General features: G+C 48.5%; 1 protein-coding gene across 2 annotated transcripts in view; it reads left to right on the top strand.

The window, feature by feature from the left end:
• Positions 1-3,821: 3,821 nt before the first annotated feature.
• The window catches only part of DOC2B (double C2 domain beta), a 143,067-nt gene continuing 123,874 nt past the window's right edge, over positions 3,822-23,014 (top strand). For both annotated transcript variants that reach the window (XM_088152462.1, XM_088152461.1), the window contains exon 1: positions 3,822-4,419. In XM_088152462.1, the coding sequence (XP_088008588.1) occupies positions 4,005-4,419 (415 nt within the window). In that variant the 5' untranslated portion in view covers positions 3,822-4,004. The remainder of the gene's footprint in view (positions 4,420-23,014) is intronic.

Here is a 23,014-nt window from a genome sequence, read left to right as displayed (position 1 = left end):
ACAACAAAGTAGAATTAGCTCATCTGGCCCTGCTTCCTGTCTGACCTACCTTGCAAGGCTGACATTAACCTTGCAAGTCTGAAAGTACAAATCTCTCCCATCTCCTTTGCAGCCCGAGAAACTAGGGAGGGTCCCTTCTGAGCCTCTTGCCCCACCCACTATCCAGCTGCAGTCTATCCTGTCTCTTTATCTGACCGTTCCCTAGGCAGTGTCTCTGGGGCCAGTCTCCCAAGGTCTTTCTCTCATACCATTGCATCTCCCTTACTTTTTACAGTTGGGGGAGGCTGTTATAGTTTTTCTGGGAGTTGCTGGTTAACCTTCTTGCCTATAGTCTGGCAATCCAGTGGTTGCTGGACATCTGTCTGGAATGCTCTCATCTGCCCAACTGTGAGCAAAGTTCTTTGTTACAGGATGGACAAAGGTTTTATTAGGAATGGCAGATTTGGACTGCAAGACTGCAGGGACCGCTAGGTGCAAGTGACGAAATGTGGGAAACTCTAGGTTTATTTGCTGCCATCTAGTGGCTGTGGGACTTTGAGTCCACTTCTGGTAGCCCTAGTATCTCGCTTTCACATGGTCAACCCCTCAATACATCCATACTGCTGATTTGGGTTCTTGCAACAGGCTGAATCCGGTTAAAGACTAAGAAGCTACATGTGTGGAACACACTGTGCTTGGTTAGACTTAATGTCCATTTTGGGTGGAGTACCTTAATGTCCTGGGTCAACCCAACTCATTTGGCCAATTTAGGATTCAATCTGTTGGGGAAACCCAGAAAAATTAGTTAATGCAATAACTAGATTCAGCATTTAGGCTGGGTTTGGCACAATGTAGGGTTGGAGACTCTGTGTTTCAGCATTTGCAGGAACCTGACCATCATGGCATGTCATAATAAGGTGTATTTGGGTATTGCACCTGCTAGTCAGAGACTACTAATTTGGAGCAGTTTGCAAACTTGGACGTCATCCCCCAGATCTTGGCAATGAGAACGCTGCAATCTTGGGAGATGTGGGGAGATGATTGACTGATGAATTATGTGACATCAAGTCATTGTTGACTCTTAGTGACCCTCTAGATTGATTTTCTCTGTGACCATCTGTCTCTAACCTGGTCCTTCAGGACTCCCAATGGTGCCTTGCCCCCATCTCTTCTGTAACTGAGTCCCTCCCCCTTGCTGCTAGTCCTCTTCTTCTCTTTCCTTCCACCTTTCCCACCACTAGAGCCTTCTCCAGAGAGCTGGGTCTTTGCATAATGGGTCTGAAGTAGGATAATTTGAGCCTGGTCATTGGTGCCTCGGGGGAGAACTCTGGGTCGACTTGTTTGATGATCCATCAGTTCGTTTTCTTGGCTGTCCATGGTCTTCTCAGGAATCTTCTCCAACACCAAAGTTCAAAGGCATCCATACTCTTCCTCTCCTGCTTCTTTAAAGTCCAACTTTTGCTTCCATAGAGGGTCAGAGGGAAAACCATGGCTTGTATGGTTCTGATCTTTGCAGGCAGAGACACATCCCAGCACCTGAATCTCTTTTCCAAGGCCTTCATGGCTGCTCTACCAAGGGCTGGTCTGTGGCGTATTTCTTGACTGCTAGTTCATTTACTGTTGATGGTTGACCCTAAAAGGCAGAAGTTCTTCACCACTTTGTGGAGAATTTAGATGGTTTTGAGGTGGGAGGCACACCCAGAGCTGAAAGGATGGACCAACTCTGGCTTAATGTCAAATGAGAACCAAAGCACAGCTGAAGAGAAACTCTGGTTAAAAGAAAGTTTGACAAATCCTTCCTAGTTATCATTATAATTTCCAACACAAGAAGCAAATCTGTGAAGAGATGGTTGCCTTGCTGGCGGCAGCGGTGGGGAAAAGTTTCTCTGGCCTTCCCCAAAACTTTGGGTTACTGTACCTGGAGGGAATCAATGCAGCCTTCATCACCCCGGGGAGGAAAAATTGTGATGAGATGAGAAATATTTCATTTTTTTATCATTGTGTGTTCCTATGCTGGCTGGGGAATTCTGGGAGCTGAAGTCCACCCATCTTCAAGTTGCTGAGATCGAGAAACACAACCTCATTGTCGCCCTCAGTGGTTGTCAAAAGATTGCAACTGAGATCTGGTGACTGTAGTTACCAGCTTGAAGGCCATTCTTGACCCTCCCCCCATTGAAAGGCCCGATTCGCCCCTCCCACCACCACCACCACCACCACCACGTTGGTAGCAGAAGGGCTAAATGCGTCCACTGTCCACCATATTTCAGGGCGCCTCCTTCATCCAAAATCTGGAATGCAACACCATTCACACTGCACTGCACTGAAGATGTTACCTAGCCGGGTAATGAAACGTTTGCAAGAAAACAACCAAGCTCAGAGAACCCCAAGGACTCCACATTCACACTTCTTTGGGATCCCACAGGGATTACACATCTGCCCCCCATCTCTGACGGTCCTTCCTTTTCGTTCCTTTGCTTGAAACCTACAGATCGTCCCTTTTCGAAAGGAATCTTCCAAGGAAATGTTGGTTTTTGAGGGGCAACGTTGAGTTTAAAAAAATAGGTCTGAGCGCTGGTGGAAAGGGCAAGACTTACAACACGCTGCCCCCTTTCCAACCAAGAGGAAAGGGGCAGGACGTGAGTTTTGTTAGCTAACAATTTGGGATTATAAGAATGCAAATGATATTACTAATAGTATTGTACATGGCTGGCTGGGGAGTTCTGGGAGTTGAAGACCACTTGTCTTAAAGCATGCTGGCTGGGGGATTCTGGGAGTTGAAGCATGCTGGCTGGGGAAACACTGATCTAGATCTTTGCAACCCAAAGGCATGGTTCATTGGTCCCTCCAAGTCAGTGTTGGGCCCCAGGGCCCACAATTGAAGGGCCCTTGATGAGGGAAGGCTGATATAGGCAGGGCAAGGGAAGGGAGACTCAAGAGGCATTCACTGGTGTGTGTGTGTTTGTGTCTGTGTGTCTATGCAAGTACAGTATGGCTGAGTTGAGTCAGCCTGTGTCAGAAGCAACAATTCTGAGTCAGAGCAGGATCCTGATCATCTTGTCCCCAAAATACCGTGATGGCATCTCGCTGGGAAGGCGATAGGAAAAGGCAGCCCCAGGCAGAAGCAGGATGGCGGGGTCCGGGGGGCTTCCCTAGAGGCACAGACTGGGTTTGTATACTAAGCAATAAACAGCAATACAGTGTGTGTGTGTGTGTGTGTGTGTGTGTGAGAGAGAGAGAGAGAGAGAGAGAGAGAGAGATGTGGGTTCAGGTATGGCTTTTATCAACAGCCACAATGCCCAGAAGTGGGGAGGAGGAGGAGGGCGAGGAGGAGGGGGGCCCTGCTCATTTCCCCCTCCCTCCTCCAGGACGCCTCCAGAACGTAGACCTCTTCCAGCCCCACCGCAACCAAAGACGGGGAGAAAGTTTCGGTCCCCCTTCTGCGCGGGCCTCCCCCTGCCGCGGCGCTCCTGCTCCAAGAAAGGCTGCCGCGCCTCCACGGACGCCCCGCTCTGCCGGCGAGCGCGTCGAGCCTCCAGCTGAAGGAGCAGAGTACCCCGAGCCCCAGGGGCCCCAGGTGGAGCACTGAGGACGGCGGCCCGCCCTCCAGCTGGGCTGGGCGGGCTGACCCCCCCTGCCCTGCCCTGCCCTCGCCCGGCCCGTGCTCCGCGAGGGGCCGAGCGGGGCAGAGAGGCGGGGTCGGGCCGGCCGCCGCCCTCCTCCCGCCCCGCCGCCCTCGGCCGCCCTTGCCTGGCCCTTCCGCGGCTCGGCTGGGCTCGGCTCGGCGGCGAGCTGGTGACATCACCCGCAATGCCCACCCCCTGCCTCTGCCCAGCCGCTGCCGGTGCCGCTCCGCTCCGCGCTGCCAGCCCCGCTCCGCCCGCCACCAGCCAGCAGCGCGCCGGAGGCTCGGCGGGCACCGGAGGGCGCGCGGCCGGGCTGGCGACCGCCCCTCCGCTCCTCTCGGCCACCCTCAGGCAGCGGCGGCGGCGGCGGCGGCGGCGGGCGCCCCTCCGGGAGCCGCCTGCATGACCCTCCGCAGAGGCGAGAAGCCCCCGATCAGCATCCAGGAGCACATGGCCATCGACGTCTGCCCGGGACCCATCCGGCCCATCAAGCAGATCTCGGACTACTTCCCGCGCTTCCCCCGCGGCCTCCCCGCCGCGCCCGGCCGGAGCCACGGCCGCCGCGCCTCCGCCGCCGCCGCCGCCGGCCCGGCCAGCCCCAGCCCCTCGGGGACGCCCCCGCCGCGCGACGACGATGAGGACCTCGACCAGCTCTTCGGCGCCTACGGGGCCGGGGCCGGGGCCGGGGCCGCCCCGCCGCCGGCCCCGGGGCGCGCCGCCCAGCAGCCGCCGCCCGCGCCGCCCCAGCCCCAGCAGCCCCAGCCGCAGGGCGAGGAGGAGGCGGGCGACGCCGACGGCTACGAGTCGGACGACTGCAGTAAGTTGCGAAGTCTCCGGCGGAGTTGGGCGCGCGCGCCGCGCTCCGGGCCGCCCCGCCGGGGAAGCGGTCCGTCGGGCGGAGGCGCGGGGCGCGTTCGGGCCAGCCCGGGCGGCGGAGGGAGCGGGGGCTGCGGGGCGGGGGGCCGACTGCGGGCCCGCCGGGGTGAGCGCGCGCGCGTGTGCGTGTGCAAGAAAGGGGAGCTGGCGACGAGCCCTTCCGCCTCGTGCCTGGGGCGCCCTTCGTGGGCGCAGGGACGGGCCGCCTTTCGCAACTCTCAGGCTGGCTGGAAACTTGAAAAAGCCCAGGCGCCCTCTTCCTAACACCTGAAACTGCTGTTTATTATTATTACTATTGCGACTACTATTATTATTATCCCCCCCCCCCAATCTCTGCTGAATGACCCTTCACTGCTCTTCCCACTGCCTGGTGCCCAGAGGCTTCCTGTGGTCTCCTGTGCCCGGGCGTCGTTTGCCTCTTAGGAGCGTCCTCTCCCCTGCAGAATCACCAGTTCCGAAATCCCTTCCCTGGGTGCCCCTCCCGGAGTTTGCCAGCGCCCCTTAGCAGTTCCACTCGTCTTTATTCTAAGCTAACCCTCCCCTCGGCGTCCTTGCATCGCGAAGACCACCTTGGGCGGGACAGGCTGGGGAACACTGCGGCAGTCACAAACCCACCGCCGCTGCCGCAGACAAGCCTTCCCAGCCTTCTCCCCGCGGGGCCAGCAGGAACCCAGGAGGGATCTCACCCCCTCTCTCCCTCCCTCCCCTCCTCAAATCCCCCCTTTCCTAGTGCCGGGATATTGCCGAAAGCCACCAGTTGCATCTGTTTGGAAATCAACACTGAATGGCGTGAGAGGCAGGTGGGGTGCACACGGAGCTGGGCGTGCAGAGAGCCAGGGGGGCTTTGTGCAAAAGTGATGAGTGTAGCAAACGTGCCTCCTCCTGGGCAGTGGAACGAGCTGACTGGCAGCGGCGTTCTGAACCAGTGGAGCATCTGCTTCTGAAGCAGGAATCCGAGCCTCGCCAGCCTTCCGGGGGCAGAATTCCCTCGGCTGCATTCCTGTTGGTGGCGAGCAGAAGAGAGCTGTTGGCAGAGAAAATGCAGGCCGTTTGGCTGAGCTCTGGGCTTTCTGAAAGCTGGGTCTCGCCATCCAAGATGTTGGGGACCACAGATGCAGGCGGTCCCTTGCCCAGAGATTCAGGGGAAGCAGAAGGACAATCAGGCTTAAATTCTTGGAGGACAGTGCTGGGCACAGTCACAGATGCCAAGGGTTGGGCTTGAGAAAAGGAAATTCGAAGGTTTGAGTTTCTTTTTGTTTTGCTCCTGCCCGCTGAAACATTGGCAACGCCAGAAACAAAGAAAGCCACCAGGGACAAACCTGGATGGGGCAGAGGGAAGAAGAGGCAGAACGGGTTTTTGAGAAAAGGGGTGTTGGAGAGAAAGCAACCCATGCCTTTTAGGAGAGGCAGTATGGTATAGTGGTTAAGGTTTTGATAGACCCAAGAAGATCCAGGTTCAAGTCCACTTTCCCTCTGGAAGCTCCTTGGGTGGGGCCTGGGGCTGGTCCTTCTCCCTCAGCTCAACCTACCTTGCAGGGCTGTTGTTGCGAGGATAAAACACAGGGAGGATCCTCCAAATGAGCAGGAGTGAGTTCTGGGAGGAAATGTAAGAATGGAACAAACGCAAATCAACGTATATGTTTTAACTCTTAGATTTCTGTCCCACTTTTTCTCCTACAAGGCACCCTAGTTTTCCCCCTCAACAACAACCTTGTGGGGTAGGAAGGGTGAAGTTACTGGTTTTAACGATTTAAATGCTGCATTGAATGTTAAATTGGACCATAGATATTGTCTACCACCTTGAGCTATAAAATAGGGGTGGGTAGCATGGAAATAGCTTCCTTTCCTGCTGAAATCAGTTTTAATTCTTCTTTCAATTAGGGTTGCCCCCTCCCCACCTTTAAACCCTTTCTGCTTCGGTCCTGAAGGCAGAAATTCAACTGGGACGAGTTTTACTTTCCACGGTGTGGCAGCGTTACTAGAGAGGCTCACCTGTTGAATTTCTGTTCCTATTAAAAGCACAAAGTCTCTTTCTCTCTCTGGGGACAGTGGTAGAGGAGAGTATTCCTTTAAGGGGCCCACTCCCACCCCTGCTTTTCAGATTTTTCATGCCCCTGACGAAGGAGCTTGGAAAATTTGAATTCCAGTCAGTTTTGAATAGGGGTACTGGCTAAACCACCCAAACTTAATTTTTCCTATTTGCAAAAGATCCTACTTTGCAAGGCTGTTCTGCAGACAAGCAAGTTCAGTTAAAGGATTGCAGGGAGAAAATTCTGCCTTAGATCCTAAAGCTGTGTTTCTCAACCTTGGGAACTTGAAGATGTGTGGACTTCAACTCCCAGAATTCCCCAGCCAGCCAGGCTGGCTGGGGAATTCTGGGAGTTAAAAACCACACGTCTTCAAGTTCCCAAGGTTGAGAAACACTGTCCTAGAGAGATGCTCAGGTTTCAAAGATGCTCTGTGGTTGCGTGTTGAGCAGCTCTCAACGCTTTACAATGCTGGGTGTGTGATTAGTATGAACCAGGAATTGCTGCCAAGATGCAACATACCGATTCTTTTCCTCCCCTCAAGAGGACTAACAGCTTAGCTTTCCTTTTTGAGAAAATAAGATACGGGGTTCCTGGGACTCCAAGCTTACTTCTACCTGCTGCGTGTGGCTTCCCAGGTCTTGCGCTGGGCATCGGTCCCTTCCCCTTCCCAACTTTGCTTTGGGGTCGTAGCTTCACTCCCAAATAAGAACAGTTCCGGAATTCTTTGATTAAGAAGGAGGAACGGTTCTTCTCTCGCATTTATTGCTCTGTGCCTTACCCATTTCCTAAAAGCTCCTGGCCGTCTGCAGAAGATCTTCTGCCAAAGTGCCAGGTGTGGAGTGCTTTCCCGCCTGGGACACGGTGGTCGTTCCAAATCCACCAGAACGCGGAGGCTGCGCGGCTGCACGCAAGCAGCATTCAATAGGGCCCCCCGCGATTTACTGTCATTGATCAATCTCCTCTGTGGCCGTCGACATAACGTTCCTCAAAGCTGCCAGCCGAGGAGACTGGAAGAATCCAGAGATGCGCCGGAGTGTCAGAGCGAGCCTCAATTACACATGGACAGTGTTTATTCCCTATCTTGGCTGCCAGCCGAAGCTGGACAGGTTGTAGCCAGGCATTTCGCGAAAGCGAAGACCTCATGCTACAGTTTTGCCCGGTGCACCCTTTTCAGGAGCTGTTAGGAATATTCCCGTGTTGGAGTTTTAAGGCAGAAATGAGATTTAGCCTGAAAAGGCTCAGATTAGGGGGACGTGTAGCCTTTGCAAACTAGTGTTCAGGAATGTCCCCTGAGGGATTGAAATCTGCAAGATTTCCAACTCCTGTGGATCCCCCTGGTTTTGCCCTTCTCCATCTTTCAGGTCCCTTTTTTGGATAGGGGTGATCCTATCCAGTCAGGGAGCATGGCATGGAAGGGTTTTTTGTTGTTGTTTTTGGTCACTCTGTTTGCACCGTTGGCAGGTTCACATCACAGCCAAGATGGTCAGGATACGGCCAGGGAACAACGATGCCACCAAGGTCTTGGCGGAAGTGGGGATGGGGGTGGGTGGGAGAAAGCATGAAAAATTGTGAGTCATTTGAGCACAGCGCTCACTTTTTCACGGTTTTCACCCAGGTAGGGAGAACACACAGCTTGGAGGTAACATGTGGTAGGTAGGTTTTTGACAATGCCAGTAGCATCGTTTTTTGGAGCGTTAACCGGATGATCGTGCATAGAGAACCTTATTTATTTATTTTCTTAAAACGGGGCTACATGGCTGGAGGAAAACAAAAAGCCATAGATCGACTAGGAAACATGTGTCTGAGAATAAAACCAGCATGGTGTTTGGTGGGAGTGAACCAGCTGTTGTGGTGGGGCTGTTCTATTTGGAATTTCTCTGAGCCCTAATATAAAACTTTTACTGTAACGCTGCCTGGAATTGCAAGCAAACAAGCACACGGTTTCTTCCCACCACCTGCTGCACCCTGGAGACATGGAGGACAGCAAGGCAGTTTGCAGGAGAAGCAGCCTCTTGGTCATAAAGCTTTGAGGGAAAGGGAAGGGTAGGCTCCCAAAATGTTGAGAAAAGCGAGCTCGCGTACTTCTATCAGACTCCCTGGCTCCCCATTTTCTCTGAGAGGGTCAACTTCTTCCTGCTGACCCTGCCTCTCTGTCTTGATCAGGTGCCAGCTGATTTGCAAGAGTAGGGGAGTGATTCCTCTCCTGTTGGAAATTTTTAAAAAATGGGAATATGGGGGAGTTTTTAGAAGCCAAAGGAAGGAACAATAACTTTAGCATCTAGAGATTTACAGGCGCCTTTTAAGAGCAGCTCACTTAAGTAGAAGCTGCTGCATGGTCCCAGAGACTCTGAAAATCACAGAGGCTGAAAAGTTAAGCGTGGTCAGACTGGGTTAGCACTGGGTTACCAGACTGGCTGGGGAATTCTGGGAGTTGAAATCCACACATCCTAAAGTTGCTGAGGTTGAGAAATGTCAACTTCAGGGGAAAATGTTCATCAGCGGCTGTTGATGACCTCGAAGGCTTGAGAAATTAGGCGCCTGCTTTCCAGCTAAACCGAGCGTTTGGCAAAGATGCCAACTGGGTGAATGATAGAAAGGAGGGGGGGCTGGGGGGTGAGAAAGACAGGAAGGGGCAAAGTTTGGGGAAAAGACTCAGATACAGCAGTGAAATAAAACCCTTGTCATTAGCACAGTGTTTCTCAACCTTGGCAACTTTAAGATGTGTGGACTTCAACTCCCAGAGTTCCCTGGTTCTTGGAATTTGTCACTGTCCTGGCCTTTGGGAGCTGCGCATTGCTAACCTGCCTCCTGTATCAGTGGACGCTGTAGCAATGGATCCCTGACCTGGGCACAGGGCTGGATTAGATGATCTTTAAGGATCCTTGTAGTCTATGATTCTGCATCAGTTGCCTCAAAAAATAATATAACTTTATTAAATTTAAAAAGAAAGATTAAAAAATAACTAGAACTAATATTTAGAAGAAAGAGAGAAGGAAAAAGAAGGAAATAGATGTAACTTCTCAACCTTAGCAACTTTAGGATCACGGTATTGGGCGGCTATGGAAAAGTTCCGGAGGTCAAATGCTGATTGCTTTATGTTTTCTTTTTTTCCTGCAGTTTTAACTTTGTTCTTCTCTAAGCTCAAAGTTCAGGAAAAAAAGAAAAGAAATATAAAGCAATCAGCATTTGACATCCAGATCTTTTCCATAGCCGCCCAATACCGTGATCCTGGTGTCTGTGGCCCTGGTTCCTTTGGGTCCCGTTAGCCTCCTTAGCCCTGAGAATATCTCACGAACCGACTTCCACCGATGCTTTCCAGAGGTGCCGACTACAATTCCCATCCTCCTTGGCCAGAATACCCCCTACTCCCCCCACCCCCCAGGCTGGGGAAAACTGTGCTAAGTGGAGCCAGATGCCCGCCAGTTAGCCAGCGTGACCGGTGCAGAAGGAGGGCTGCCGTTGCTGACAGAATAAGAAAAATCAGCTTCTGGCGTGACGGCAACCGCAGGCCTCTCTTTTGTGGGATCAGGTCCCTGGGGGCTCCCCAACAATTTGCTTTTTCCTCGCCCCCAGCTTGCCCACTGATCCTCTTTGGGATCATTTCGCCTCCTTCCACCAGCAGGGCTCCGGAGGGAAAAGTCCGGCTTAAGGACAAAAGTCTCATCTCAGCACGTGGAGGGTTTTTCCAGGGCTGGAAATGCATGAACACCTCTGTGGCTGTTGCCCCAGCCCTGCGACAGCCTTGGAGACCCCGTCACATTGCCAACATCTGCATTTTGCAACTTAAATCTCTCCATCCTCGTCAACTGAGCCAGTTTGGGGCACCCCATTTTCTCCTTCCCCAGCCTGGCACCTCTGCAGCGTCTTTTCATCTTTAGAAATTTTTCCAGCGGCCCAAAGCATGCTTTCTTTTTTTCCTCTTGAATCTTCCATCCTGAGCATCGGTTGCAATTAAACATGTTTAAAAGACAGACAGAAATTTGAAGAGGCCATCTTTCTGTGGGAAATGCACACAGACTAATTGCTCACGACATCAAGGGACCATTTAGCTTGGTGAAATATAATTCTGCCTATGTTGAGAAGGGTTTTGCAACAGCATCACGTATCCAAGGCGGAGGTGAAAACCAGGGACAGTGGCCGCACGGGAGGGCCGTCAAACTCCCGAAATCTCTTATGATCAAAGGTTAACCCACTTGGGGCAATTTAATTTCAGGCTAAAAAATGGGGGATCTTAACTGAAGGTTTGTAAAATGAGGCAGGCTCTTGCCAAACAGGTCGAAAAAGAATTTTTCCCTCTTCCCTTTCTCATGGAGACAAGGCGCTACCTCCCGGTCACCTGATGGGCGGCTCGGGGCAAAAGGGTTTGAGCGGAGATTTCGAAGAACATCTTTGGCCGCCGCCCCAAAGAGGCAATCAATGGATAGGAGCAAAGAACAGGGCTGGCTCTTAGCTCAGGTGGCCTTCAAGGTGGACCAGGCCTGATTCAAAGATAAAACTGACAGAGGTTTGAGGATCTTGGTGTTCGAAAACAGGTATCAATAGAAACGTTGGTGAGGATGCAGGTGGCAAGAGATTTGCAACGCTCCTCAGGTCCTGCTTGTCAGACGTCCGAGGCTTCTGGGCGGCCGCGATGAGGACGAGGCCAGCAGACAAGGGGAGCTGCTGCTTTGATCCAGGGGAAATCCTCCTACTTCTTTCTAATTCAGACCACGGCCCCAGACTCCATTCCCAGGCTCCGTCTTTGCCATTTCTTTTCTCTGAAAATCTACATCCCGCCGGTCTGCAAATGAGGTTGGGTGGCTCGCATGGGATGAAAAAAACCACTCATGCAATCTTTTTTTTCCCCCCTAAAAAAAAGCTTTCCAAACAATATTTTAAAAGGGGGCAAGAAAAAAAAAATCCTTAAAAGCATATTAAGGATGCAGGCCTACCAGTCTTGGCTAGAGGGAGCCAGCCTTTGCCAGCGGTGTAAAAGGAAGACATTAAAGATAAATATAAGGACTATCTCTTCCTTTTGGAGATGGTCCTTATATTTATCTTTAATTGTTTTTAATTGGTATTTAAGGATTTTTTTTTGGTATGCTGCCCAGAGTCATATTTATGAGATGGGTGGCTATATAAATTTGAGAGAGAAAAAGATGATAGATAGATAGATAGATAGATAGATAGATAGATAGATAGATAGATAGATAGATAGGTAGGTAGGTAGGTAGGTAGGTAGGTAGGTAGGTAGGTAGGTAGGTAGGATTGACAGATGATAGATGATAGATAGATAGATAGATGATAGATACATATAGATAGATGATAGATAGATAGATGATAGATACATATAGATAGATGATAGATAGATGATAGATACATATAGATAGATGATTGATAATAGATGATAGAAAGATATGATAGATAATGATAGATAGATATGAAAGATATATGATAGATAGTTGATAGGTATGGGGGAGAGAGAGAGAGATGAAAGATATATATGATAGTTGATAGATGTAGGTAGGTAGGTAGGTAGGTAGGTAGGTAGGTAGGTAGATAGATAGATAGATAGATAGATAGATAGATAGATAGATAGATAGATAGATAGATACCCACCAAATTCAGATGCCATTCCTTGGAAAGTGAGTCCTTGGTGCTCTCTGAGCTTAGTTGTTTGATTGCAGACGTTTCATTACCCAACTAGGTAGCATCATCAGCATATTCTCTTCTATTGATTCCTTGGAAATTCTGTTTCCTAGTGAACCTTCCGCTCCAACTTTTTATGGTGGGCGTGAAGAAAGGTAGACCCAGCCTTGCGGATGGGGGAGGAAGGAGTGAGTGTCGAGGGAGGACTTTGAGAAAAAATTACTCAGCCCCAGGAAAGAGGAAGAGATGGGAGAGAAACCCAGAATAGCCCTGCCTTGATTTGGTGTGATATAAGATAGGGCAGAGAAGAGCGTTCCTGGGAATCCCTGCTCTTTGTGTTTCTTAACCGGGCCTACCTCAAAGGGCTGACAGTGGGGAATGAAAACCTGAATTCTGACACTGAACAGGATCTTTCAGTTGCCCTAAGGGCTGTCTTAAAGACAGCCATTTGGGTTGGGGGTCCAAAAAGTCAAGATGGCAGCTATGAACATACAATTGAATCTCTGCCCCTTTTTTTATATACATTCCAATGTTGAAGTGGTGGAGCATTGAGTGTGCTGGCTGGAAATGTTGAATCTTGTCACGCAAGACTTTTGGAAGACAGCCTGTTGGAGAAATCCCCTTTTGTGTTCAAAAGAGCAAGACCACCAGCATTGTGATGTTGTTTGGAGGGAGAGATGAATAGAAGCAAAAGGGGGAAATACGATGACTTTGTTATCTGCGCCAACCGAGATACGGGCCGTGGCATTTTGCAAAATGCATTTCATGCATTTTGTAGAAAGCATCAGTGGCTTTGGGACAGTCCTCAAGGGCAGCCCCCCCCCCCCCAAAGACTGTAGTTCAGTGTTTTTCAAACTTGGCAACCTTAAGATTTGTGGACTTCAACTCCCAGAATTTATGCTGGCTGGGGAATTCTGAGAGTTGAAGTCCACACATTTTAAAGTGGCCGAGTTTGAAAAATACTGTTGTAGTTGAAGGTAGCTAAGCAACCCTTGAATGACTAAGGATGATGGATCCTTAAGTGATGAGACTACAATGCAGGAATAATGCAAGCTTGCCTCCATGTAGTTGCCTGTTGTTTCTCTGCATGATGCCTTTGTTGGGGACCCTTTCAGATGCTGGTAAATCTCCAGTTTTGCAACAACTGAGCCCCTTCAGCTTTTCTGGATGCAGAATTTCCTACCGATCAAGAGCCACCCTGGGTTAGGTTACTTGCCAACCTGGGTTTGCACCAAGGTTGATACGGAAGGTAGTCATTTTGCAGGAACACAGTTGATAGTTTTTCACTGACCTGCTTAGTGAGAACTCCACTATTGTGTCTTGGGATGAATCAGAGCATTCGGGTTGTCTCTTTCCAGCCAGCAGATTGGCACCCTGAAGGGAGACTCAAACAGATCCACAACAGGTACACTCCTCTTGGTTTCCTTGTTCATGATCTCTGTGTGGTCTCCACTTCAGATCCTCTCTTGCGCATCCGAGTGCTCGGATGACTTTTGGAACTCCTTTTCCCACTCCGGAGCTTCTGATATAGTCGGACTACAATTCCCATCGTTCATGTCAGCCTAGCAAAAGCGAGCGATGGGAGGTTTTGTCAAGACGCTCTGTTAAACTGTTCTTCAATTTAATCAAAGCCGGATGAAAACCCTGGGGGCTGAGACTGCGTTTTCCATCGTATTTCGATTCTCGCCTTTCATTTCTGTATTATAAACTATGGCACCTCCTGCTTATCGATCAGGAAAAAAAATTCTCTTCCCAACCAGGCTGCCAGAAAAAGAAATAACGAACATTAATAAATAAGCCGGAGAGCTTAAAAATAGATCAGATACAAAAGATTTTTTTAAAAAAGAAAACCGTGGCACGCACTGCAAGCGAAAACAGGAATAATAGTTTGGGAAGCAGCTGAGAGCGATTATGAACGGCTTTTTATGATTAAACAAGACAAAATGTGGGGGGAGTTGGGGAAAAGAAAAGGGAGGATTGGCAAAATGAGGGGGGAGTGTCCGGGCTGGGGGGCCCTTATTAGCATCCCCTGTGCCTGGTCCCCACAAACTTGGAGAATATATTTTTTGCTCTCTAATAATCTGCCTTCAAAATCCAGCGGACGGCAGGAGATCTTTTGCAGCAGAGAGATTAATTTTTATGGGGCATCAGTGGCCCAGATGAGGGTTTGAATAGGAACAGAGAACGTGTCACTACAGAGGATGCATTGGGGCATCCATGGTGTGTGCGTGTGTCAAAAAAGTCAAGATGGCAGCCACCGCCATGGGATCAAAGCCCCGCTGTTTCTTTAAATGCATCTTGACCTTTTAAACTGCTCTGGGCCACATCACTAAATCTACCAGTTCTTTACTTACAACCCCCCAAAGGTTTGGGGGGGAAATTTAAAGCAGCTAAAAAGGAAAGAGATGGGAGAACGTATTTTTTTGGGGGGGGTTAAGTGTGCTGGGGTATCTTCAGGGGGGAACGGGGGTCAGACTGATGAAAGCAGATTACAGTGTTTTTGCATGATCCTGCGGGCGCCGCTGCACATGTGCCATTGTAGCAAATGGGAATACAGGCTGTCCCTGTTTAGCAACTGCCTCGTTTAATGACCGTTTGCAGTTACGATGGTGATGAAAAAGTCACTTTGCAACCAATCCTCGCACTGATGACCTTTGCAGGTCTGTAAAGCAAAGGAAAGCAGAAGTCAGATCATAAGCACAGTCGCAATTTCACTTAGCGACACTTTGCTTAACGCCCGAGTCGCCAGTCCCAATTGTGGTTGCTAAACGAGGACGACCTGTAATGTTGTACAGCTCAGATTTATTGAGCAAGGAGATCTAAAGGAAGAGTCCGTCAGATCTGGGTCAGGCTGTATCACCTCCCCGATTGGGGAGGATTCCTTGAGGCCTTCCAATCCAACCCCCATTCAGGACAGAAATTCAAATTAAAGCATCCTTGACTGATGGCCGTCCATCCTCTGCTTGAACAGATCCAGCAAAGGGAGCCCACCCCTTCCCTGCATCATCGGCTCCACCATTAAGCAGCTCTTACAGACGTGGGAAGATTTTTCTAGCATTCATTGGAACCTGCCTTCCTGTTACTTAAATCCATTATTCCCTGTTCTCTGCTCTGGAAAGGAGTTGTAAGACTTTCCTTTCTTTTATGGGGCAACCAAAGGGCTGCTGTGCCCACCCCCCTGTCATCTTTCCTCAAGGCTACACACGTCTTTCCATTTTTCCTTGTAGGATTTATTTTCCAGCCTTTTGGTCCTTCTGCGGGGTCCTCTGAATTTTCCTTCAGCTCTGGGGCCCAGAACTGGCCTCCGGTCTCAACGTGGGGCCTGACCAAAGCCGGGTCAAGTGGGACCATGATTTCCCGTGATTTGGGACCTGCACTTCTGTTGATGCTCCTGGAAATGGCATTCGATTTTTTTAGCAGCCACTCCCTAATGCTGACTCATGTTCAGGTTGCAATCAACTACTGTTCCAATTATAATAAATCCTCTTTAACAAAGCTAATTGTCAGCTCGGAGTTGGCTTGAGAACATAGGGGGTCCACTTATTCTGTGTCCTTCCTGGCAGATGGAGCTTCTCTGATTAAGTTTGGTTTTATCTGCTGGGTGGTTACGGATGATAGCTGTTTTATAGTTTTAGGCAAGCCAGTATGAGAAATCTTGGTCTGATAAACACGATGCAAAACACCTCCCTTACAGCCTCTCTCTGTAGCACCAGAGCTGTTGAATTAGTAACTTTCAGTAATCCAGTTGAATCACTGGAATATGGCATTCCAAGCTCCTAGTCCCCATGACTTTTTATTACAGGCCAGCCACACAGTCGAGGTGTCCACTCCTATACCCCTCTATTACTTTTTAATTTTCAAATGTAGCAGCAATCATGAGCGATGGTTAAACCCCTTGAGAGTTTGGCTTAGGATGTGCAAGATCTCCAGTTGCAGCTGCTTGACATCTAGTGAGCTTTGGCACAATTTGGTGCGATTAAAAAAAAGGATGGAACCATTAGAGCTGTTGGGCAAAACTGCATGAGGAGGTCTGGATCCTGAAAAAAAGGGTGGGTCCACCTGATCTAAATCCCCAGTAGGAAGCATATACAGGTAGTCCTTGACTTATGACCAAAATTGGGACCAGAATTTCCATTGTTAAGTGAAGTGGTGGTTAAGTGAGTTGCATCCAATTTTACAACCTTTTTTGCTGCAGTCATTAAGCAAATCACTGTGGTTGTTAAGCGAATCATGCAGTTGTTGAAGCAGAATCCAGCTTCCCCCATTCCCTTTGCTTGTTAGAAGGCCCCTGGAAAGGTTGCAGATGGAGATCACGTGACCCTGGGATGCTGCAACTGTCATAAATATATTCCGGTTGCCGAGCACCCAAATTTTGATTACATGACTGTGGGGAGGCTGCAATAGTTGTAAGTGTGAGGACTGGTTGTAAGTCACTTGTTTTAGCACTGTTGTAACGGTTGTTAAACAAATGGTCATAAGTTGAGGACTACCTGTATGGATTTCCCCCACCCAATTTGGAAATATAGGGGTGATTTGGGTTAATATTATGAGGTTTGCCTTTTAATTCCCAAGTCTGCCACAAAAAAAAAAAAAAAGGGTACTGTAGCATCTAATTTGATGGTGGGGAGGGGATTATGCAGCAAATCATCTTGTAAAATTTTTAAGAACCATCCATATTCCTAAAATACAGAATTGATCTTTTATGAAGAGCTTGGCAAAGAGGGTAAATTTACAGAAGTGAAAAAAAAAATCGTCCCGAGGAATAGATTCAAGATATTTGTTTGTTACCAATTTGGAACGGTCTGTATATTCTCAGACTCAGAAGGTGGAGCGATGCATTTTGATTTAATGCGACGTTTAAGGATCGCATTGATTTTTGTTGATACTCTATAGATCTTACATGCTTCGGAACGTAACCCCAATTTCAGCCACTGCCACCCTCTGACCTACGGAATAACTTTTCCTTCTACCACTTACCCAGGACGGGCATCCTTGTCTCCTGTTCACGACGATCGTAATGGATTCCACCTATGAGCCTGCCTAATTGAACCGATTCCAGGCAGCAGTCAGTGGGTTAAAAACACAACCCGACAATGCGGGAACCAAGGCAGCAATAGCAATGCGTGGGGGCACGCGCAGACATTCATCAAGTGGTTGTAAACGTTTTTCTGGAAAGTCAGCTGGGTTAGGGCCAAATTGATTTGGGAGGGGGCAGTTTTCCAGAGGGCAGGAACTGGGGCAGAGGAGACATTCCTCCGGGGTTCTCGAAGGGGGCATCGCTGGGTGATGCCCCCGGAGGTGCCACTCCAAAGATGGGGCCAGGATGGGTCAAGGTCTGTGCCAGGAGAGGGTTCTGGATCCAGCCAGGGGCTTCCCATTTGCTGAGCCTCCCCATCAGGGCCACCTCTAGAAAATGCGAAACATGGTTGGGTGCGAGAAATGGTTTCCCCGAGCGGGTCTCGAAGCAGAGACAGGATTTTCCTTTTCTTTCCCTTTTGATTGTCTTGCGATCAGTCTTAATATACTGTGTTGTTTCAATGCACCGATGTCCGTATAACACGTTTGAAAATTAGTAGCGTTCTAGGCTTTAGATAGCTCTGAATGCTGAGAGTAGAAAAGAGAAAGAAGAAATATTCTGGCAATGTTAATTACAGTTTAGGGCGTCAGTATTACAAGCATAACGTTATTTGGGTTTTTCATCCAGAGTTGAAAAAGGACCACTACAACTCACATCAAAATAATGGTTATATGCTAGAGGTTTTGATCTTCAAACTATAACCTATTAAAATTTACCTTGTAATTGTTTCTTTGTGTGAGCGAGTGTGTGCGTGCGTGTGCATGCATATTAATAAAAGGAAAAAACAGAGCAATTTTAAGAATTAATTACCCCAAATAAATAAATACATACGTAATAAACTATTGGATTTCTGATTTCCCCTCTTTTTATACATCTGCTAATTTGCAGTATTTGCAGACATTAGGCCCCCTTAGAAACCAGACTGTAAGGGATTATATTTGCCCTGCTGCGTGATATGTTGTATGTATGGGACCTATTCTTACTTAAATTAAACTTCGATTGTGTATATGTACTGTTCGTTTTGCTGTTGCTGTGTATTCTCCAAGTTTAAGATCCCAGTCAGAATGGTGTCTTCCTTGCAACGTTGAGCAAAATTTGTGGTCGCTGCTATAAGTGTCTATCTCATTCAATTATGATGTCTCTGGCTGATTTTTTCCCTGAGATTTGACCTAGTAGGAAAGGTTGTGGTTGCATTTCCAATTTAAATTGCAAGATTTTCTGCATTCTCCTATGTAGGTCTTTTGGGTACAGGGTTATCCCTTCCTTGGCTGTTCTCCTTTTGGGGGGTTAGATGGTGCTAGAGCATCTTCTACGATGCACAGAGGGAAGAAAACAAAATCGAACGCCGGTCTGGAGGTTACTGAACATGTGTTTATTTTCTGTAGGACACAGTTCCCCGGCCAGCTTTCTCTCTGTTCCAGGGAGGGTTCTGCCTGGGACAAAGAAAAGCAGATTATCTGGGGAGAGATTTGGAGGACAGGCTATGTAAGGTGTCACCCCAAATAGGAGGAGAGGGAAGAGTACAGATTTACATAACATTGCCAGGGATTTCCTTATCGGTAGAGCTGCATTCTTGGACAGGGTTCCTCTAAATCAGCGTTTCTCAACCTCAGCAACTTTCAGATGGGTGGACTTCCACTCCCAGAATTCCCCAGCCAGCATTCAGACAAGGCAGCCATCAACAGGCACATAGAGATAAACCACATTTACACACCATCCAAAAGAGACAATAAAAAAGCTAAGAAGGAAACAAAAAGACCAGGACACATCCTCTCCAGCAGCTAACACCCAGATAAGCAGGGATTAACACCAGACAAATGATCAAGCAGAGAACAATACCCTAAACAAGGAACTACCAAGGAGAAAACCACACCCCACCAACACTGGGAGGGCAAAATATTGTATGTGTGGGAGCAAACCCCACACTCAGCAGTACTGATGATGTTACCTAGTTGGGTAATGAAACGTCTGCAATCAAACCACCCAGCTCAGAGAGCACCAAGGACTCCACAGTTCAACCCTGAACTACACATCTTCACTTCTATTGATTTCTTCCTCTTGTTGTGTTGTTTTTTTTAATGGTGTCTGCTGCCCAGAGTCACCTTTTGGGAGATGGGTTGCAGTGTTAATTGATTAAATAAATGAATAAGGGAGCAAGCCAAGATCATTTCCGAACCAGTCGAGCCTTTGTTGGGAAGTTTTCATCAAAAAACAGCTTGCGCATGCGTGCGAGGGAAAACAAGGCACTAACAGAGCAATGTAAATCAAACAGATAATTGTGATCGTAATTAAAAACACTGCCTCTGGCATTATGAATAATTAAAGCGTGCCCCCCTGCCTCTTTAGAAGTTTGCAGGTTTCTGTTTTGAGAACAAGAGGCTGAACACTCTCTTCCTCTGTGTGTGTGTGTGTGTGTGTGTGTGAGTGTATTTACACATGGGTGGAAGTATGCTGGCGAGGGCAGAAATATTCTTACCAAACGGATCTAACAAAGACGACCAAAATTAATATTTATTCAGGCCAAATCTTTGATACCAAATGCATTCATCAATAACCTCTTCGTATTCCAACAATGAGATTGAACTGAGATGTAGTAAATCAGAGCGGTGTTTTTCAACCTCAGTAACTTTAAGATGGGTGGACTTCAATTCCCCGAATTCCCCAGCCAGCATGCTGGGGTGGGGAATTCTGGGAGTCCACCCATCTTAAAGTTGCTGTGGATCATAGGCCTGTGCAGAGCAGGGGCAAAGGAGGAAAAGAGGGGCAAGTGACAAAATACGCATTGTGATGTCGCAACAGAGCAACAATAAAATGGAGGAGATTTTGTTGCAAGGTTGCAACACCCCTCTCATCATTTTGATGTCATTGTGGCCAGGAACTCTGTATGTATGCATCTCGTGGTTTGCTGAATAAGCCACAACTGGCTGCATTCACGCAACATCTGAAACCATTAACCATGATTTGCAAGACACGATGACTAGGTTCACAAATTGCCCTAAGCCAAACCGAAATGAACCATGTTCTAGTTTTTGGAATGGCAGGAATCAGGCTAGCACCCCATCTCAATACTTGTCTGTTGGCTGCAGATGACCAATTATTCTTTATCATCTCTCTCAGTTTTGGTAGCACATTCCAGATCCGTTCAACTACAGTACTCATCTTGGCGGCCCCTACCCTCCTGGTTTTCTGGGAAGGACTTAAGACCTGGCTCTGCCAACTCGCGTAGGGCAATGAGCTGTAATCGATCCTGGGGGTGGCTAGCGCCCCGTGGACACTACCCAAGCTGTTTGCCCATGTTATCATTCCTTGGAATATATTTATTACTTATTTAAGATTTTTTTATATTGTATTTTAATGGATTTTACCTTTTCAGTAAACCGCCCAGAGTCGCTTTTTAATGAGATGGGTGGTGACAAATTAGATAGATAATCGATCAATCAATCAATCAATCTCCCAGGCTAATAGAAGGCAGTTGAAATGATACGTACATCCACTGGAAATGATAGGCATGGCAGCTGATGGAGGTGGGAGGTGGCAACTAGGAATGAAGCTTGGAAGGAGAGGGGCTGCCCCAAAGACAGAACCTGGGTCTCCCCCCTTCTGGCCCAGCACTCTCCCCATTAGACCGCCCTGTCTGTCATCATGGCTGCGCTGGACCTCTGGGAAGTTTCCGGCTGAGCATTAGGCGCCTGGTAGAATCCATGATGACGTCACTTGCACTGCGATGGGGTCATCACGCCAAGGGCGTTGTGGGTGTCATTCGCCTGTGAGGTCATGAAGGCGAACGATGCCACCCGTCCTGTGCGTCTCAGGTCTTCCTTTGGGGCCGGAGGGAAGAGGGAGGCTGCGGAGCGGGGCGGAGGGTTGCCCTGGGAAAGGGGAGAGAGTCGCCCAGCCCCTTGGGGGGACGCAGCCGCGTACAAAAGGGGCTTTGAGTGTGATGTCATGGCTGGCACCTTGCAGATTTTGACTGTCCCTGCAGATTGATACACAGGCAATGTCTAATTTAATTAATTTAACTTAATTAATAGCTTGTTTGTTGGCTGTGTTGAGGGACTTCTACGATCCTCCGGCTACTGTGTATTTTATTTCTTGTTTCATCTTTTGTACGGGGTGTATTTTTATTCGTCTTCAACGTTGCGAGCCGCCCAGAGTCACGGACTGGAGGTGGACGGCCATATAAGTCTAAACCTAAATAATTAAATAAATGAAGGAATGAGCAAATAAATATGCAGATACGAAGGCCTGGTCTTTGTTAATGAGCCTAGACGGGGTTCATGCTTGCAGGCTGTTCAGCCCGTAAACCAGATGTTCTGCCATAAATTACGTTCCTTTTCTTTACGAGCTGCTGACTGGCTATTTTTGCAAGGCGAGAAGGAATTGGGCAAAAAAAAAAAATCTACCCAAGACACAGCTGGGGACACATACTAAATATCATTTTTGCAGTATCTCAAATCGTTTAGACGTGCTTTTTTATTTAATCCGAATAATGACCTTGGTCTATAAATATTGCTCAAACATGCATTGAGTTTCAGGTTCGATCCCTGCTTTTCCTCTGGGGAGTTGTTCACTCTGCCCGCCCCCCCCCCCCCCCCGCTATGCCCTGTCAGCCCTACAAGGTAGGCTGGATCAAGAAAACGATTCCACTGGAAGGCTAGAGCTACATTTTATCAAGAGACGCTCTAGAAACAGAATCGTGCAAGTCTGACTGTGTTTTTCCTCCCCTCCTTCTTACGCGCAGGAGTCAAGGAGGAGCCAGGCTGGGCCTCCTCCTAATCCCATCTCCTTTCCTGGGGCTCTGCCCTGGTTCTTTCTCTAACACAGCCTTTCTCAACCTCGGCAACTTTAAGATATCTGGACTTCAACTCCCAGAATTCCCCAGCCAGCCATGCTGCTGGGGAATTGTGGGAGTAGAGATCCACCCATCTTAAAGCATGCTGGCTAGGGAATTCTGGGAGTTGAAGTCCATACATCTTTAAGTTGGCTGGGGAATTCTGGGCGTAGAAGTCCACCCATCTTAAAGTTGCCAAGGTTGAGAAACGCTGCCCTGACAGCTTCTGAATACTCCCTTCAAAGTCTTCTCCATGGCTGTCTATCTTCCCCCAAACTTTCTCTAATTCTTACTTGGGGTGTCCACTTGGGGGGAGTTCAAAAAAGTCTAGATGGCAATGGTGACTCTGTGATTGAAGTCCCAGCCCTTTTTTACTTGCACATAAAAGGGGTGGGACTTTGATTGTACAGCTACACCTGCCATCTTGACTTTTTTGACCTTGCATGGGATGCCCCTGTCTGGGACAAAGGAGCATTCATGGGTGTGTCAACATTTGCAAGATGGCTGGTCCCAAATTGCGATCCTGCAGATTTTGATCTGGGTGGTAATCAAATGGAAGCACTAAATGGAGCTGAATTGCCCAGCCTGCCAACCTAGAAGTGTGTTGGGACTGTAATCCCTCAGAATTTCCAGTGCGAATCATTGAGGATGGTGGGCATCGCAGTCCCAACTTACCTGGCCAGTGGGAACTTTTCAGCAGAGCAGTTCCCTGTAAATATGTTTAAAAATATAATTTAAAAAGCCCCATGCTTTGAAATATGTAACACTCCCCACCCACTTCCATTTTCTTTTCAAGTTTGCTGTTTTTATCTACTAGAAAAATGAGAGGGAATATCCTTTCCCAAATGAAAAAGACCCCTTTCTCCTCGTTTCTCCCCATTTCCTTCCTTTTGGACCCCTTAAAAAAACAAACTGCCCAATTTTATTTTATTTTTCACCTTTTTATAGGGTATATCGCAATAGCAGAAGT

This window comes from Python bivittatus, unplaced genomic scaffold (genome assembly GCF_059951505.1).
Source record: "Python bivittatus isolate LINGU-HERP-01145 unplaced genomic scaffold, Pbiv_v1 ctg000690_np1212, whole genome shotgun sequence".
NCBI lineage: Eukaryota > Metazoa > Chordata > Lepidosauria > Squamata > Pythonidae > Python > Python bivittatus.
The sequence above is the reverse complement of the archived record's forward strand: the minus strand, read 5'-3'. Positions and strand labels throughout refer to the sequence as shown.